Source organism: Elgaria multicarinata, chromosome 5 (genome assembly GCF_023053635.1).
Source record: "Elgaria multicarinata webbii isolate HBS135686 ecotype San Diego chromosome 5, rElgMul1.1.pri, whole genome shotgun sequence".
Lineage (NCBI taxonomy): Eukaryota > Metazoa > Chordata > Lepidosauria > Squamata > Anguidae > Elgaria > Elgaria multicarinata.
Genome location: NC_086175.1, coordinates 95942181 through 95960249, shown reverse-complemented (window position 1 = coordinate 95960249; position 18069 = coordinate 95942181). Strand labels below are relative to the sequence as shown.

Below are 18069 nucleotides of genomic sequence, written 5' to 3'. Positions count from 1 at the left end.
TCACAGCTCATGTTTTAATGCAGAGCTTGGATAATGAAAAAGGCCCATCCTCTGTGGAAAACAGATTATATATTCATGCCACTTTGCCTTGTGACAAGGAAGAATGGGACTCGGTGACAGGGGCATACGCTTTCCGAAGTTAAGGGCTAAGCTTTCACTAATTTTCATAGGAATCCACTAACGGTCTGCAATCAATTAGTACATAATTACTTCTTCATGTCTTGTCAGAAGACATGCCTGACTTATAGTTGACAAAACCCATGGAAGAGCATTTAGTGTCATCAAGGCACAGATTCATGCAACACAAGGCACAGATTCACAAAATACACTTCCATATCCTAGTCTAATGGAATGGTAATGAATGCCACCTCTCTTTCTTTCTCCAAATCTCTCCTCAAAACCAAGCTTTCCTTTGAAGCATTTTGCACAACCTCTTAGTCCCCTTGCAATAACACTGTAACTGAGCCTAGGTATGAGTTACTGCAATAACGATTATCTTCCCCCATGTACTCTGCCATTGTTTCCCCAATCCTTCCTCTGCCATCTCCCTGTGTGAATTAAAGACTGTAAACCCTCTGGGCAGGGACCTGAGCAATTGTACTGTCAAAGGAGCCATGCACATTAATGCCATTATAGTCAAATAAATAATAACAGGAAGCAATTAACCCTCGCTGTCCACCTGGTCTGGGCAGCCATCTGTGACTGGGAAACCACTTTCTAGGGCTTCAAATATCCCTCCGGGAAGGCCAGTGATTGGGCCTGCATATGCATGTACAGTCCCAGGTTATGTCCCTTATTGTTGAAAATCGTTAGTCGAAAGGATACTGAAAAGAAGGAAATACCTTCTATTTTTTCCCTGGTAACACAAACGGACCTAGTAACAGCCACAGTTTTCATGCTGTTTCTCATGCAGCTCTTGGCTTATTTATCTGAATGCCTCCATGTAAACTGGATGACTGCTGGGTTATTTCCCGTCTACAACATACTGTTATCTCACACACCTGCTCATATGCCTCGCATCTTTTCTTTGCAGCATCTTACATAGAAGAGATCTGAAGCTCAGCTTAACGGTACATTGAGGAGGAGATGCTGGAAGGCTTATCCTGCTGGAATAAGGCATTTGACAAGGCTTTGATTGGGAGCTAGGGTCGTGTATCTGAAAACACGTGTCACAAATTCTTCTCGAGGAATATTTCTTTATGTGTGATTAGATATCATAGTTTTTGAATTATTTTTATTATAAAAAAAAGCATAGGAGCTTGGTGTGGGAGCATTTAGCACACTTCAATACATTCTGAAACATTTCTGGTTTTAATCACCATGACCTTAAGTGGAGTGATCACTTCTAGGCTGTAACATAATTGGTGATTTGACTCATAAGTCTAGAGAAATGGCTGGAACCTCTCCTACTCAAGCTCTACTGAAAGGCTGCACCGGCGTTGAAAATTTTCCATTGATTTCAGCGGGGATGACTCAAAAGATATTTTCCAGCGAAGTGCACCCCTTTTGACCAACAGCATAATGAGCATCAACATTAACGTAAGATAATGAGCAGGGGAGAAACTATTTTTCAGATCTGAATACCAATCTTTGACAATGTAACTGAGAAGACGTACATATATAAGACAGACAGCAGTCTATCATTTGATCTTTATTTATTAAGATGCCTGGTGTTGGTTTGTTTTCTGCTTCAGCATCGGACGAATGCCCCCCTATGCAAGCGCCATTTCAGCCACCAAGTATTCAAGGCACAATATGTTTACTCCTCATCATGAACCTGAAATAAAAAATATAAAAGATGGCAATACGGTTCAGGCAGAATAGAAATAACTACATGGCTTCTTAATGCAGCAATACTTATACACATTTTCTTGGAGAGAAGGGCCTCTGAACTCACGTCTGAGAAAGCATGCAGAGAACCTACTGATGCAAATAATGTAAGGACGACCTCCAGGATCCGAGGTACCATGCCTCTGAATACTGTTTATTTCCCTTGTGTCCTGCCTGTGGGGCTTCCCACAGGCATTTGTTTTTCCTCTCTGGGAAACAGGGTTGCTTGTCTAGAAAGGCCTTTGGTGTTATCCAGTAGGGCTCTTCTTAGGTTCTTATGACTGGATAATATTTGAAAATAGGACACCGTGGTAAAGTATTCTGTGCACAGCTTCTGAATATTTTGATTTTGGTAAAGGTTAGCCGCCTCCAAGCTTCCAAAAATTGCTAGAATTTGCCACCTCCACGCTGCATGACACAGTCAAACTGCGGTTTTATTATAGAGTTGTAACTGCTTGCGTGGAAACAACAGGAGTTGGAGGCACTATCCTCACCTGCGGAGGAGGTGGTTGTGGGTCTGCTGAGACTGTTACAAACATCATGTAAAGGTGGAAGTTTTGCTGTTTCACTCGGGCTGCAAGCATTCACGCTTTCTACCCTGGTGTCTCCCTGTGGAGCCCTCAGAATGGTGGCCATGACAACAGCACCATATGATTATGCAATATGCCAGTTCCGGCCTCCTTCGTAGCCTCTGCTGGTCTGTGGGAGCTTTCATTGTGTACATTAGTAAATACGATTTTTCTCAATACCCATCATTAGAGTAAATAATGCTGATAAAACCAGAAAATATGAGTTGTGGCTGCCAGAATAATTTAAATCAGCCAATATTAAGATTGTTAACTGCCAGTTTTAGCTCTTTTAGGGCATATTCCACATCCTAACAAGATCCATTGTGAAGCCCTCAAATTGATTTTAATAGTCCCAGATTACACCTTTAAGGATTAATTCTGATATTAATTACAGTAGCTCCAAAGGCATCATTACATGGGGAAAACATACGGCTTGGATGATTAGTGTGGTGGCCACCCCTTAATAAAAGTTTAGCCTGCACTAGAATGATATATGAATACCATGCATTTGGCTTAGAAGTTTAAAAATTGAGGCAGTGGAATGGCTTGTTATGGCCTACGGTGTATTATATATAATTATGCTTCTATAGCGTTGTTCATGTGCACAGGTTCCCTTGTAAACTCTGCGAGTGATCCTTTAAATCACTAGTGTCTACTGTAGGGCTGATGGAAGTAGACATCAAAAAATCTGGAGAGCATCAGGTTGGGAAAGGCTGATAATGGTTCCCTCCCACATTTTGGTCCCTCAAGATTCATCCTATTGGGCAAGAACTACTGCTGCCTCTTCCTGGGCAGAGGAGAAACTATTCCAGCTATACAGGCATGCAAATGGGTCATTTGAAAGGCAGGTCTTTGGACCCCTGCCTTTCCCCATGCTCCTGTCTCCTCAGGTTTATCTGGTGCTAACATACCTTTTTTATGCCAATGTCTCTTGACTTGGTCCTGAGTTTGTTGACCTGGGATTCCGCTATTTCAGCTCGTTCTTCAGCATCATCCAACTCATGCTGCTGTTTCCTGTACTTTGCAAGGTACTGGTTAGCTTGAGCTTCCTGTTAGGAAAATAAATACAATCAAAGGATATTAAGAAATGTTTTGATCTCATTGATCTGGCAAGGGTGATCTTCGATGCAAAACAGGCTGTGGCCAGCATAAGACTGTGGAAGTCAATGTTAAATAATTCATGGAAACTCATGGGATTTACTTGCTATCTAATGCTAGAAACCAGTTTCATTTAAAACATTTTGTCTATCTGGGAGGCCGCCAGCCTGCCCTACTTGAGTGAGAAACTTTTGTAGGCAGTAGCTAGAGATGTCAAGGCTTAGCTTAATTGGCAAGCAAATGGCCTAGAAAAATTTCATATCCCATAATGAAGAAATAATAAATTTCTAGACACCAGGGATACTAAGACTTTAATATAGTAATTCTTTCCGACACTAACTAAGGGATAACAAACAAATCAATTGTTAGATGTCACCAAGCATGGATCCAGGAAGAAAAAAAGTCTGAGGGCCTCTAGAGAAGGAACTCATGGAATCACACACACAAAAAAACCCTTTTACCCTGCCTTCTCCTCCTCACCCCCCACAATGGTAAGTGTTCCATTGGTCCCTAGAAGTGTCAATCAACACCTGTGGGGAAGCGCTGATTGGAACAATAGGTGGATGAGAGGGAAAGACAGTCTTGGGACCTAAACAAGAAATACCATTATCTGAGTTTTAAGGAAGGGGACACCAATGTACTTATACCTATACTACTAGTAAGAAAGCCTGTCTCACTCTATGAAAATGTTAATTCTAGACAGAAAGCCACCTGCAAGTCTTATTTAGCCTGAGACTCTACTAAGGGTCTCCATATATATTAGAACACTTGCTGCAAATACATTCTACTCCGCTGCTAATCTTTAGTGTATTAAAGCAGATCAATCTGTAATATTCACTGAGGCGAAACAGAATACAGAGTGAAATGTTTTATGACAGAATGGCATCATTTGTCTTGCACTGGAAAACTAAGACAAATGATCCTGTAACAACATATAATTAATTTTCCATTCAGTGAGATGAAATTGTATTTAGATTTGTGTTTGTATACAATAAGATATGTTTCAAGAATCATTCCCTCTATATCTGATGTTAGGCTTAAGTGCTGTTGCTGATATAGTTAAAATGGCACCACCTACACACACGATGTAGGTATCAGTAGGTGTGGGAAAACCCCAAGTACAAAATCATCTTGGGGGGTCGAATCCTATGGAGGATTATGTTCAGTGGATATAGAATGCTGAAAAACAGAATGCTAAAGTTAAAAAAGAGAAAGCAGATCGTAGGAATAAATGGTAAATTCTCTTAATGGAAGGATGTGTATTGGGACCAATGCTTTTCAATATTCATATATGATCTGGAATTAGGAGTGGCCAAGTTTGCCGATGACACTAAGGCCAGGGGGAAGATCATGCTTGCCTACCGTTGCTTCTCCACCCCTGCTTTTGTTGCATGATACTTCCTCTTTCTCTCAGAGAGAGGAAAGAGGAAGTTAAAAAGTGCACATGGCCCATTCAGGGGCCGTCTTTATCGCACACAGCAGGAGATAGCAGCAACTTTTGCCTTTAAAAATAATACAGACTTACAGGGGGATTTTTTTTTTTGTCACACTAAAAGCTCCATCACACCAGGCGTTAACGTGCTTCTCCGCCCATGTTTTCGTTCCTCAGTTACTTCCTCTTTCAAAAGAGGAATTACACAGCGATCACGAGGCCCATTGAGTCCGCTGTTCTAATGGCACTGCTTCTTTTGCACACAGCAGGAGAGAGCAGCAATTCCATGTTTAAAAATGCAGCGGACTTAACCAGGTTTTTTTTTTTGTTCTGCAAGAAAGGGCAGAAGGGGCGTGGGAGGCAGACGACATCATGTGAGGGACCTGAGCAAACTCCGTGAGTGCCCAGTAACGAGCTTGCAATAAAACACTCATCTGATGATGCCCCTTGTGTCAAATCACTGCGACCCCGTCATGATAATACTATATCCTTCTTGCGCATTTATACCTCGTAAGACACATAGAGGTTCATCGGATGAGCATTTTATCACACGCTCGCTACTGCCCACTTACAGATGTGCACATGTCTTTTCGACGACGGCTGCCTCCTGTGCGCCTGCTTCACACTGCGCATAGTTAAACTACGGAGTTCACCAATGTTATAAGTTTCAAGCACAGAAGGCAAGTGCTTAGAAAAATAAAAGAGTCCACAGATCAGATTGTAGTCTTCTTTAAAGCACCCTTTCTTAAAAGCAAAACACATCTGCAGTTTGCCTTCCTTCCCTAATTTGAACGAGGTGGTCCCATCTTCACTGTTCCCGCCAGAGATTTGGTTAATTATTGTTTTGATCATGGCCACACATCACACTGTTCCAACTTACAGCTTCTTCTGCTTGATGCTTATAGCTTTTCACTTTCAGCTGCAGTTTATCAATCAGATCCTGCATTCTTGTCAAGTTCTTCTTGTCTTCCTCGGCCTTCGTAGAACAAATAGAATAATAAGTTAAGTGTTGGCTGCCATCCACTGATGACAGATTAATATGGGAAATGGCTTTCTCCACTGGAAATCTAGCATGTTAAAACTCAGAGACACAGTTTTATTTTATTTTGAAATGTATTTGCATTCTGCCCTTCCTCTACACAGCCCAAGATGGCCTATAAAGGACCACTCCATTTCATCCCTCTACCACCTTTGAATGTCAAGAAGGGAAGGGGGGAAAGTTAAAGGTGATACAATGCACAGTCAGCAGCACTCCTCCTCCCATGCCGGTAGGTTGTCAGCCATAGTGGAACAGGTGGTAGGTCCTCTTCCTCCTCTGTTGTCAGACATCATCTCCCACCATTGGCCAGTAAGCCCATGGTAATGGTGGTGGGAAATGGGCCCATGGACAAGGGAAGGTTCATAGACAACACCTTATCTAGGTTTCCCTCGAACATGGAACCAGTCCTGTTAAAGGATTCCTACACGGCACTCTTTACGAGAATCAAGTATGGATGCCAGACTTAATTTGGGGAAAAAGATGGCAGCCCCCCATCTCAATGGGCTTGGTTTTCTGAACTTTGCTCTGTCTTCTGACAAGTACCATTAATATTTTTTTGCTTCACTAAAGCTAGTATGCAGGAATGAATTTTCATGCAGTTACAGCAAAATAGGTAACAGAGACTAATCAAATAATGTTTAGGCCACTGCAGACGTTCTACCCATCCTTCAGTAATATAGACAAGTCAGGTCAGCAACTAGCAGTCCCTGGGCCAAATCAGCTCACTGGGGATGTTTTTGGCTTCCCAGTTGTCAACCCTCACTCTCATCTCCTCCATGCTTCCTAGAATAACTTGGGCTCAGAAGGAGGAAGAGACAGAAACAAGTGTGTACTAGGCAGTATCTACACTACTGCTTTAAAACAGTTTATAATGGTTTTGACAACAGTTGGGGCCCATGACACACTCCATATAACAGTTTTCAAAACCATTCTCAAAGTGTTATATCCTGCTTGGTGTAGATCTGGCCCTGGTGAGGAAGGACAGTGCAACTTTTCTTCCTTTGACTCAGACATCTCTGACTCAGACATCTATTTCAGGTTGTGTGGAGGATGACAGAAACAGAAGGAAAAGAGAGGTGGCAGTGATTTGCCCTTAGGCTGTTAGTTGCTGTCAATGGTATGCAACCTCTTTGGTAATGCTGTTTTACATCTGTGACAGGACTAGCTTCGATGTTGGGAAAGTATATGCTTGTTCTAGGGCAATATTTCAGCTGACCTTGTGTAATTATTATTACCTGGTAAGTCAGCTCTTTGATGCGCCTGTCATATTTGCGGACTCCTTTCTGAGAGTCTGTATTACGTCGAACTTCTGCCTCTAGTTCATTTTCCAGCTCACGGACCTGCATCAAGATGGAAAGCATTAATGTTGTCTATAGCACAGCAAGCGTTGTCTTCAAAGTGGCTCTGCTGGGAGTAACTCAGAGAACTCCATTTTACAGATTAAGGGAGCAATCCTATGCCAGCCGGGGAATGCTGGGAGTTATAGGACCTTTTTGTATCTAAATCTAAATCTTCAGAATATGCCTTAAAAATGTTTACTAAAAGGCTTTGGGCATATGCATCAAAATCTCCTTTACACTGTTTATTATTTCTTGATATTATTTTTTTAAGTAGAACATATCTACTCTAGTCAGAACTGAGGATTTTTAATACCTTAAAAATGAATGTATTAAAAAAAAAATCCCCAAAGGAGTTTTTGCACTGGTAACAGAGACTAGCAGTACACTTTTAAAAACTTACCCTGGATTCCAACTTTTGAATCTGCTTCTTTCCCCCTTTCAGAGCAATTTGCTCTGCTTCATCCAGTCTCTTCTGTAGATCTTTAATAGTCTGTTCCATGTTCCTTTTCATTCGTTCCAAGTGAGCACTGGTGTCTTGCTCTTTTTTAAGTTCTTCAGCCATCATTGCAGCCTATGATAAGATAAAGGTGTGAAATAATATCACAAAGAGAGAATAAGAGCTATATTAGTTTTGGTGATTTAACACAGCTATAAAATCCTGGAGGACCAGATACTGATCAATCGACAGATTCTTTATATTGCTGAACTCCAGTTGTAAGACTTATGGACGAAAGTTTTATTTAAAAAAATACACTGCGTAATTAAGCGCTAAGGGAGACGCAACCCATGTTTCACATAGGTGGTTTTTATGGATATGCATTTATGATGTGCCTAAATTCTAGTCAACTGTTTAAGCTAGGAAGATGAAACTGGGCACATTTGTAATTATTACTACAGGTCACAACAGGAAAAATCTAAACCTCCCAAATTTTAATGCTTATATATATCTCCACCGATTACCATCAAGGAAATGGTGCTCAAGGCAGGTAACAATACTAAGAACCAAAATTTAAAAGATAAAACAATCATAAAACAAATACATTAAAAGAAAAAAAAGAAAAATGTAGCAAGAAAAGAATAAAGCACCCAACCCAAAACACCGGCTTACTTGCCAAAGGCCTGCTTGAATAAAAACATCTTTGCCTGCTGGTGGAAGGACAGCAGAAAGGGATTCAATGTAGCCTCCCTGGGCAGCGAGTTCCATAGCTTGGGGCAGTCACCAAGAAGGCCCTCTCTTGCATGCCCACCAAACACACTTCTGATGGCTGTGATACCAAAAGAAGAGCCTCCCTTGAACATAAAAAAATCCAGGCACGCTCACATAGGCGAAGGCAGTCTTTTAAGGAGTCTAGCTCCAAGACTTATAGGGCTTTATAGGTCATAACCAGCATTTTGAATTGTGCCCAGAAACAGAATAGTAGCCAGTGAAGCTGTTCTATTAAGGGAGTCATGTGCTGTCTGTAACCAGTCCTGGTCAACAGCCTGGCCATAGCATTCTGGACCACTGAAGGTTCCAATCACTTTTCAAAGGCAGCCCCATGTAGAGTGGGTTACAGTAATCCACATGGGATGTAACTAAAGCAAGTGTGAAATTTGAGGGAGAGAAATGCACTCCTTCCCCATTCCGGAACATTGCATTTGTTCTACTAATTTTCACCAAATTAATCTCTGTGATTTTCAATTTTATTTTTATTTTTTTTAATTTATTTTTTATTACATTTTTATACCGCCCAATAGCCGAAGCTCTCTGGGCGGTTCACAAAAATTAAAACCACATTAAAATTTTAGTGAAAACCAAAATATTTCACCATCCAAAATAATAATAAAAAAACCTTCTGAATGAAGTTAGAAATGCTGGCTGGGGAATGCTGGGAGTTGTAGGACTTCTTTCTGTCTAAACATGCATGGGATTGTGCTCTTACATTTCTAAAATAAATTACCTTGGAAGAAGAGAATCACAATTATCTAAATAAATAGACCTCCATAGCCACTGATTTGATTACATACAAAGATGTACCCAATTCAGAAATAAATCACACATAAAAAGACACTTGGCAGAAGTAGGAATAAGCAGTCAACGTACATCTGTGATTGCTTTCTTGGCCTTTTCTTCGGCATTCCTGCACTCCTGTATGGCTTCCTCCACTTCATTTTGCATTTGAGTGATATCAGTCTCCAGTTTCTTTTTCTGGCTGATCAGGCTGGTATTCTTGATTTTGAAAGGAAGAGGAGAAAGGGACATTCACTAGAGCACACAATCATCTTTATCACCTCCTTGGACTAGTAGATGAAGCACAGCCTTGGGTTTATTCACACAGTATACACAGTGAACGTGAGCCATTAACTACCAAGTACTTTCTAGGCACAAAACAGGATTAGAGGGTTCGAAGAGCCCAATAAATCAACCAAGTCAAACTTCTGCTTCAAGCCAGAATCCTTTGCATGAGCCTCTGTCTTGAGCAACTTAGGAGAGAAATTAATTCAGTAGAAAGTTACAAAGAGTTAAGAATGGACTGAGTGATCTTTGGGTTTTGCCATTCAAGAAGAATCTCTCTAAAGGCATGTACATTTTATGCTGCTAGAAACAGCTTACAGAAAAAGACATTGAGAAGCTTGCCTTATCAAAAACCATGCATATAGGTTATCTATGCAACCCACTTCATAGTATAATTGAGCACATTGCCAATATTGGGCTGATAATTTTATGTCAATCTGTGAAAAAGAAATCAACAAAGAGTGTGGGCTAGGTGAGAAGATGCACTTGTAAGTTCTATTATTTCCATGGAAGAGAATTATGAGAAACATTCTCTAATTGAAATGGCCCAGCCTTGCCCAAGGTGGCACCCTCCAGGTCTGTTGGACTATAACATCACCGGCTGGGGGATGCTGGGAGTTGTAGTCCAAATGATTCGGAGGGTACCAGCTTGGGAAAGACAGGAATAGTGGTATGTAAAAGTGCTTCATATTGTCTGCATCATGTCCTAACCAAAGAATTTGTTGTTTCGGTGACCTGAACTCATAGAAGCAGTAAAGCAGTGGTGCAGCTACTGCTGGGCCTTGGATCCGAAGTCCAGGGCCCCACATTTACTTGTGGCTGTATGACACATTTGTTCCAGTTCAGTTTTGATCAGGATCTACCCAGTTTGCACCTTCCAGACAGAACACGGACTCGGACACAGTCTGTGGCCAAAGTCTGTACATTTCCAAGCTTGCAATGTGATCTGCAGACACCTCCCCCACAAAACAATGTGTTCGAGAGCATGTGTACGTTTGGAAAATGCACATGAAAAAATGTGTAAGTTTGAAAAATGCACACAAATGCCTTTTAATCAATGGGAGAAGAATGCACATGTTTTAAAGATGTGCACAGTTGGATACATATACATTTGGAAAACAATATGCATGGATTTCATGCAAAAAAAAAGCTCACACTCTGAGTGCCATCAGATGGGGGAAATCACATTTCCCTTCCATTGCTTTTCCTCCTGCTGCTGTCCCACAATAGCAACAAGCAGCTTCCTCTTTCTTCACATGGGGAAGAAAGAGGAAGCAAGCAGTGACCGTGTGGCCCATTCACTGGGCATTTTTATCGCTCTGCATCTCCTGCACACAGCAGGAACTGGCAGCAAGTTTCACTATAGCCCCCCAAAATCAGATTTTTTTCTGTCTTATTTTATGATGGAAAAAAGACCAGAAGGAATGGGAGACATATCGGAGGTGGACGTCATCGTCAAAAGACCTGCAAAAAACCACGAGTGGCCAGTAATGAGTGTGTGATAAAACTCTCTGACATGGACTTGAGTCAGAAGAAACGTCAAGTTGGAATTTGGAGGATTTTGGAGAACTCAGGTTTTGCTGGTTCTCACATTCTCTACATTTAGCCAAACGACCTCCCAAAAAGCCAGGTGACAAGGACAGCAGCAAACAGGCCTGGCAACATCCTTTCTTCTTAATTTTAATAACATTTTATAGTCAAGGAGCAGGCGAGCATGTATATGCTTACAAATGCTCATGTTATTATTTTTAATTTTCTTTTTCTACAACAAAATGGTGCTCATTCCCCAGTAAATGTGTTTAGCATTAAGGCAGCAGAAGCAAGCTCTGTTTTATTCCTGTAGTCACTATAGTGCTATGATTTAAGTAGGGTGACCATATGGAAAGGAGGACAGGGCTCCTGTATCTTTAACAGTTGTATAGAAAAGGGAATTTCAGCATTTGTATATATGGGGAACCTGGTGAAATTTCCTCTTCATCACAACAGTTAAAGCTGTAGGTGCCCTGCCCTCTTTTAAATCTGGTCACTCTAGTATAGCTCCTGCACCTTTAACTGCTGTGATGAAGAGGGAATCTAAACAGGTTCTCCATATATACAAATGACACCTTATTATTATTATTATTATTATTATTATTATTATTTATATAGCACCATCAATGTACATGGTGCTGTATAGATAACACAGTAAATAGCAGGACCCTGCTGCGTAGGCTTACAATCTAATAACACCTGCTGAAATTCCCTTTTCCATGCAAGTGTTAAAGATACAGGAGCCCTGTCCTCCTTTCCATATGGTCACCCTAATTTAAGGGAGTTTTAAAAGTGTACTGCACATGCTCAGAGTATTATTATTTTTTATCAGGGTTCGCATTTAAAATGTTGTTTTGCTCGACCTTGTCAGGAATATAGAAGGAATTGTAAAGCATGGAATGGCGGTAGAATGGGGGAGAAGAAAAATGCTAATTACTGGTTTCACAACTGAGGTAATATTCATAGCTATTTAAAGGGAGGCCCCTGTAGAACCGGGATCTAAAATTACCTAACTGCAACCCTGCGGTAAGCTTCATAATTCCTGTTACTAAAATGACATGGAGGATTTTTTTTAATGTTCTAGACACAGAGAGTGGGAAAGTAAAGGCCATAATTTGAACAGGAAGAGAGCACAACAAGAGACGAGCTATTTACTTGCGGGGTAAATATTCTCTTAATCACAGGCAAAGACACTTTAAGAGCTCGTTGAGGTCACAGAAGTGTTGTACAAAGCCAATTTTCTTGTACCTAGGGGCCAGCGAACTACAAATATATTAAAATTACTGCTCACCATATAATGTACACTTTAATTTCTTCTGCCCCTTGGGAATGGCCAGCATTTGTGGATGCTTGTTAACGAGGTCATATTTTGTCGAAAAGGTGCATTTTCCACAACTGCTACCTCAAGTAATGAATAGTTTCTGTTCTACTGGGGTGGGAGGGTGGAGAACAGCAAAAAAAAATGTTTGCAAGTCAACCTGGGTGTGTAGAAGGTTCACACGTTCAGTGGCTTCCAGCAGCTCTTGCTCCGCTAATTTACGGCCACGTTCTGTCTGGTCTAGCAGAGCCCTCAGCTCATCCAGCTCAGACTGGAGGAGGGTGTTACGTCGGTCAGTGACAGCCAGCTGCTCTTTGAAGTCTTCAGTCAGGTGAGTTGAATCATCAAGCTGCACTTGCAGATCCTGGAAAACAAAACAGCATTCTCTCACCTTACGCCAATGCTTCATTTTTGTTGTGGGGAGAAGTTGGAAATTACACAGCGAGATCATCAGGTGGCCCTGATGTAGACCTTCTTGGAAGATCTCCATCAGGGCCACCAAGAGGCCCAGACCTTCCAGAAGGCAATCTCAAGAGATGGATGCTCTCATAGCACTTCCTTTCAGGAGTACTACTAACTATATTGCGTTGCAAGGAGTCATGTGCCTCAATGAAGTAAAATACCAGGTCCCAATCTTGCTGTCATGCCATAATGGATCCTAAGCTGCCTGGACCCATTGTGAAAATCTACTACCCACAGCACACAACATTCTTGAACTGGTTGGGGCCTCAGAGCCAAATTACAGGTGATGCTCAGTTGCATACAGCATTTCCTGAATTACTTATCTATTTTACAAAACGTAGCTGTGAAGCTTCCTCTACATTCTTCATTAGTGGGGGAGAGCTTCTTAACACTTTCCCCTCTGGTGGTTTTTCTTGCCCAGTTGCCATGGAGAAAAGGTATGTAGATATTATCTTAGCAAACACATTTTCTCTGCCTCACATTTGCCAAAGTAATGAGGAATGCAGGTTGTGGCATATGCGAGAGAGGATTGGTGGCAGGGACGGTGGAGTGTTTAATGTCTCTTTCACCTGCTAATTCTCCCCTACAAATGTCCCCTAAGGCCATTCACTGCCCAGCTGGACTCCCAGCTGGTTTCAGAGCCTGGCTGATGGAAATAAAATATTTACAACCATATCTATGTTTGTTTGCTGGGGGAAATAAGTGAGTGGACAGGAAAAAGTTAAGTGCCCTCCCTCAAATTTCCCCCTGCAAGCCCAGTTCCTGGCTTACTGGGGAGCTGAGGTTTTTGCTGGCATACAGGCAAGTGGTGAAGGGAAGAAAGACTACACAGCCGCAACACCACCAACTGCCCAGGGAGAGGCCTGCTGATGGACTTGACAGGGGTGAGGCGAAATGGGTGGACCAAGCAGAGTGAAGTGTGTGCGCATGTGTGTGTGCACACATGCATGAGCATGTGTGTGTTTGCAGGAGGAAATTGGTGAGTCAATATTAAAGGGTTAAGCATCCTTCCTCAAATTTTCCCTGCCAACTGTTCTCCAGACCAACTTTAGTGTTACAAGGGAAAGTTGGGGTGGACAATTTTTTTGTAATCCTTAGTACAGAACTTATCACATCAACTGCATTTGCTCAGAAGTGGTTTCGTGTTTTGGAGTTCAGACTTGCCACCTCTCCCTTGTACTTGGTTCTTGGGCATGTTTCTTTTCTTTTAAATCTTACCAGTTTGCCTTCTGGGAAATGAGTGTAGTGTGCCATGGCCACCATGGCAGCCATTTGATAAATAGGCAAGCCCCTCCCCCATGGCAGCCATTTTGTGAGAGCACTCGTGACATGCTTCCCAAATTCCAAATCAGCCCATCAACTCAAAAAAATAGTTGGGAACCCCTGAATTAGCATCTTCAAGGGAGTACCTTTATTTGAGCCTGAAGGATGCGTGCAGTCTTTGTTGCCTCTGAGGAATGCCGGTTAGCATGGCTGAGCTGGATTTCCATCTCATTGAGATCTCCTTCCATCTTCTTCTTCAGTCGGATGGCCTCATTCCTACTTTTGGCTTCAGAATCCAAGGTGGACTGCAGGGTGTCTATGGTACGCTGCTGGTTTCGTCTGATTTTGAAATAATGTTTTATACGAGCAATGTGAGTACCGATTCTTCTCTTAATTACAACTTCAAGCAATGCTTTGTATTGCCAGGAAGGCTACTTTTCAACAGATTTGTTTTAGCATAATGAGTGAATATGAAAATCCAGCCGTCTCCATCATTTCCATTTCAAGGTTCTTATTGTATCATTCTCACCTCTGATTGCAAAATTTTGAAACTGTTCCCTAGAATACTCAGAACTCAAAACGATTCCAGGCCATTTTTTTTTGTTTAGTGCTTCTTGTTTATTAATGTATCCTTTGTCAACATATTGTGCAGACAGTAATTATCAATCAGTCTTAACAACATTCTTGCAAATTAAGACAGCATGCACAGATGGCAAAACAGATTCATAAACAGAAGTAAATTGCCCTCTTCTACATAATGTGTTACTTACTGGCAGAACTAGGATGAGAAATGTTGATGATGGGTAAGAGACACAGATCATTTATGTCTAGATCATTAAAAACATGGGTTGGATCCAGACTAATTTAGTTGAACTTATGTACCTTTAATGTCAATCAGACAAGCTGTGCATGACTTAATAAATCCCATTAATTTTAACTGGGAACTAAGTTCAGCTAACAGTCAGGATCCAACCCAACACAACATCAAAGCTAGAAATCGCATCTCCTGTCAGTACCAACCCTTTTCTTTCATAACACAGTCTGTATCAACACTGGTCATGTGAAGGCGCAATCTTAAGCATGTTTAGACAGAAAAAGGTTATACAACTCCTAACATACTAGGAGTTGTAGGACTTTCTTCTGTCTAAACATGCTTAGGATTGCACCTTTAACCATTTTGTGAGCTTATTGTACCTGAAGTTTTCATTTTCTTCATCTTTTTCTGCCAGCTTTCTTTCAAAGTCTGCTTTAATTTGGGAAAGTTCCAGTTGATAACGTAATGATTTGCTTTCTTCATGTTCCAGAGCCCCCTGAAATATACACAATACATGTTATGATCAAATGTCTCTGTTCTTCTTTGTAAGCCACACAAACTAGGATGGCTGAAATGTGTAGCCCAGTCCCATGTTTGATTGAGCATAGGATCCAACACTTGCATCTACATGACGATGCACCACTCAAGCAATTCTTTGGCCAAGAATCAACGTCTGCCAACAGGTTTGCATATTAAACCCTAAGTGGTGTTAGAGTAGCCCTGTTACTTGCACCAGCTCAACTTTACTGGAATATTTTTCTGTGCAAACGATGCTCAGAAATGTTTTGAAGGAAACTTTCCTTATGTACTACACCACTTGCACTACTCTGCCCTGTTTGTGGCATAGAAGCAACAACAGTAGTATGGAGAGCCCAGGATGTAAGTTACTGTCACTTTATATTCAGTTCCTATCTGCTGCCCTATCAAATAGGGAATGGACGTAGCTCAGTGGAGGAGCATCTGCTTTGGACACAGAAGATCCCAGGTTAAATCTCCAGCATCAACAGGTAGGACAGAGAAAATTCCTGCCTGAAACCCTGGTGATCCACTGTCTGACAATGTTGGGCAAGATGGACCAATGGCCTGACTCAATCTAAGGCAGCTTCCTATGTTCTAACTGACAAGCCTTCTTAGAGGTGCACTCAAATATCTACAAGCAGAAAACCAAGTTTTGCTGCCAGAAGAAATTATGTAATATGTTTGCATGCATTTGGGTGTCCGTCCCCCCACTTTCTAATTTGTGTCAGTGGCAACTCTTAAGAAGGGGAATGGAGAACTGCTGGTGAATTGGCATGGAACAATGGTGCTAGCAGGAAATAGGAAAGAAGGCATGGAGAAGGATAAGAATAAGTGCAATAATAATTATTAATAATGATAATGATAATAGACCTGCTTCTTGAGAAAGATAATTCAAGCACTATTAAGATCCCTTTCTATCTTTTAGGAAAGAGATTTTCAAACAATGCTGCTAGTGCCTTTAAAGGGAGTTGAGCACTCGTTCGAAAATAAGTATGAAAAATAAGTATGAAAAATCCTGTAATGCGTATAATGACCATGTTTATGAATTGGCAGAGACTGGAACCATAAATAATCATAATACGCTATTATGGGAGGAAATAGATTCTTACATAGAATAATAGATCTTCTAATGGATGGTGATGTGTTGTTAAATCTGGATATGTGCATAAGAGCAAGCAAGAAGGTCTTTTGGCTTGAGTACTTCCAGATAAGGCATTTTAGCCACAATCCTTTGCATATTTAGATGGGGGAAAGGCCTATGACTCCCAGCATGCCCTTGTGTCCTTCTTGTAAGGAATTAAGGTGTAAACCGGCAGTTTACTTAGTTTGAAAACTTATGAATAAAATCTCAGAGTACCAAAAATTATTATCCAAAATATATTGGGGCCTAATGAACACAGATGAGAATGGGAGGAATAAAAATGCAGGTTTTAAAGGTTAAATACTCCAATAATTATGGATTTGTGATTAATGAGAATACATAGCATGCTATGACTAATGAACAATCTCAGTGGCCTAGAAGAGAAATAATTTCAAGGTCTTATATAACTGGTATTTGACACCTTTAAATTGGGATAAACCAAAGAACTTAGCAACACAATATTTATGTTGGAGCTGTGTGGGACCAAAAGCAGATGATTTTCCTATGAAGTGGGTGAGGGGGGGGGGATCAAATTTATTGGAAGGAGTTGGTTGATATCATTATACAAAAAATAAATAAATCACTACATGCGCTGTCCCTATAGTACCATTACGGTTGTATCTTGGATATATCGATAGAGCCAAAGAATAAACAGGAAATAGCGTCTAATTTGATTCTGGTAGCATGAGTAAAATTAGCCATTAAATGGAAAAAGTCACATGGATCATTAATTCATGATTAGCTGAATAGAGCTTGGAGTTTATAATTTATGGTAAAATTAACTAGTTTAGGCCATTTTTGAGAAGGCAGAGAAAAAGTGATTAATATAAGGAATTTTGTATTAAATTGGATTTATTTTTATTTATTTTGGGTTTTGGAAATGCATACATCTTTCCTCCCAGGACATCTTACACCTCAGATGATCTGAACAGACCAGCTGAAGAACAGCGTAGATCCAGTCTTTATCTGGCACTCCGTTGGGAAAGGTGATGGGAAATGAAGCAGACTTAGCCAGCAGCTCAAGGAAGGCTCTTCAAGCAGCAGTACTTGAGTCCGTGGCTTAGGGCATTTCTACCTGAACTGTGACGAAAGCCACAGGATTTGGATATGCTCTGTGAAGGAGAGACTTTTTTATTGCAGGACGGCAGACAGCAAGCACAACAAAAATACACTCTAAATATCATGTCCCATTTACATAAGTAATAGTGCATGGCACGTCCTAACAAAAAGCCCCTTGAACAAAGGGGATAATGGAAGGGCTCCTACTAAGTTCGCATGGAAAACCTGCCACCATTTTGAGATGGTCCACTGAATGCCTCTGGCTCATATCTCTGCTCTTATTTCCTAGCTCAGCCTTTCTTAACCTGGTGCCCTCCAGATGTGTTGGCCTAAAACTCCCAATGTCATCCCCTGCCAACATGGTCAATGGTTGGGGATGA

At 41.1% G+C, this 18069-nt stretch overlaps 1 protein-coding gene across 1 annotated transcript in view; it reads right to left on the bottom strand.

Moving 5' to 3' along the window:
- Positions 1–1672: 1672 nt before the first annotated feature.
- Positions 1673–18069, bottom strand: part of MYH15 (myosin heavy chain 15) — a 93660-nt gene continuing 77263 nt past the window's right edge. The window contains exons 33-41 of the mRNA XM_063126846.1: positions 15351–15466; positions 14303–14495; positions 12592–12795; positions 9392–9517; positions 7709–7879; positions 7204–7308; positions 5810–5905; positions 3311–3448; positions 1673–1777 (exon numbers count right to left, since the gene is read on the bottom strand). Of these exons, the coding sequence (XP_062982916.1) occupies positions 1760–1777; positions 3311–3448; positions 5810–5905; positions 7204–7308; positions 7709–7879; positions 9392–9517; positions 12592–12795; positions 14303–14495; positions 15351–15466 (1167 nt within the window). The 3' untranslated portion in view covers positions 1673–1759. The remainder of the gene's footprint in view (positions 1778–3310; positions 3449–5809; positions 5906–7203; positions 7309–7708; positions 7880–9391; positions 9518–12591; positions 12796–14302; positions 14496–15350; positions 15467–18069) is intronic.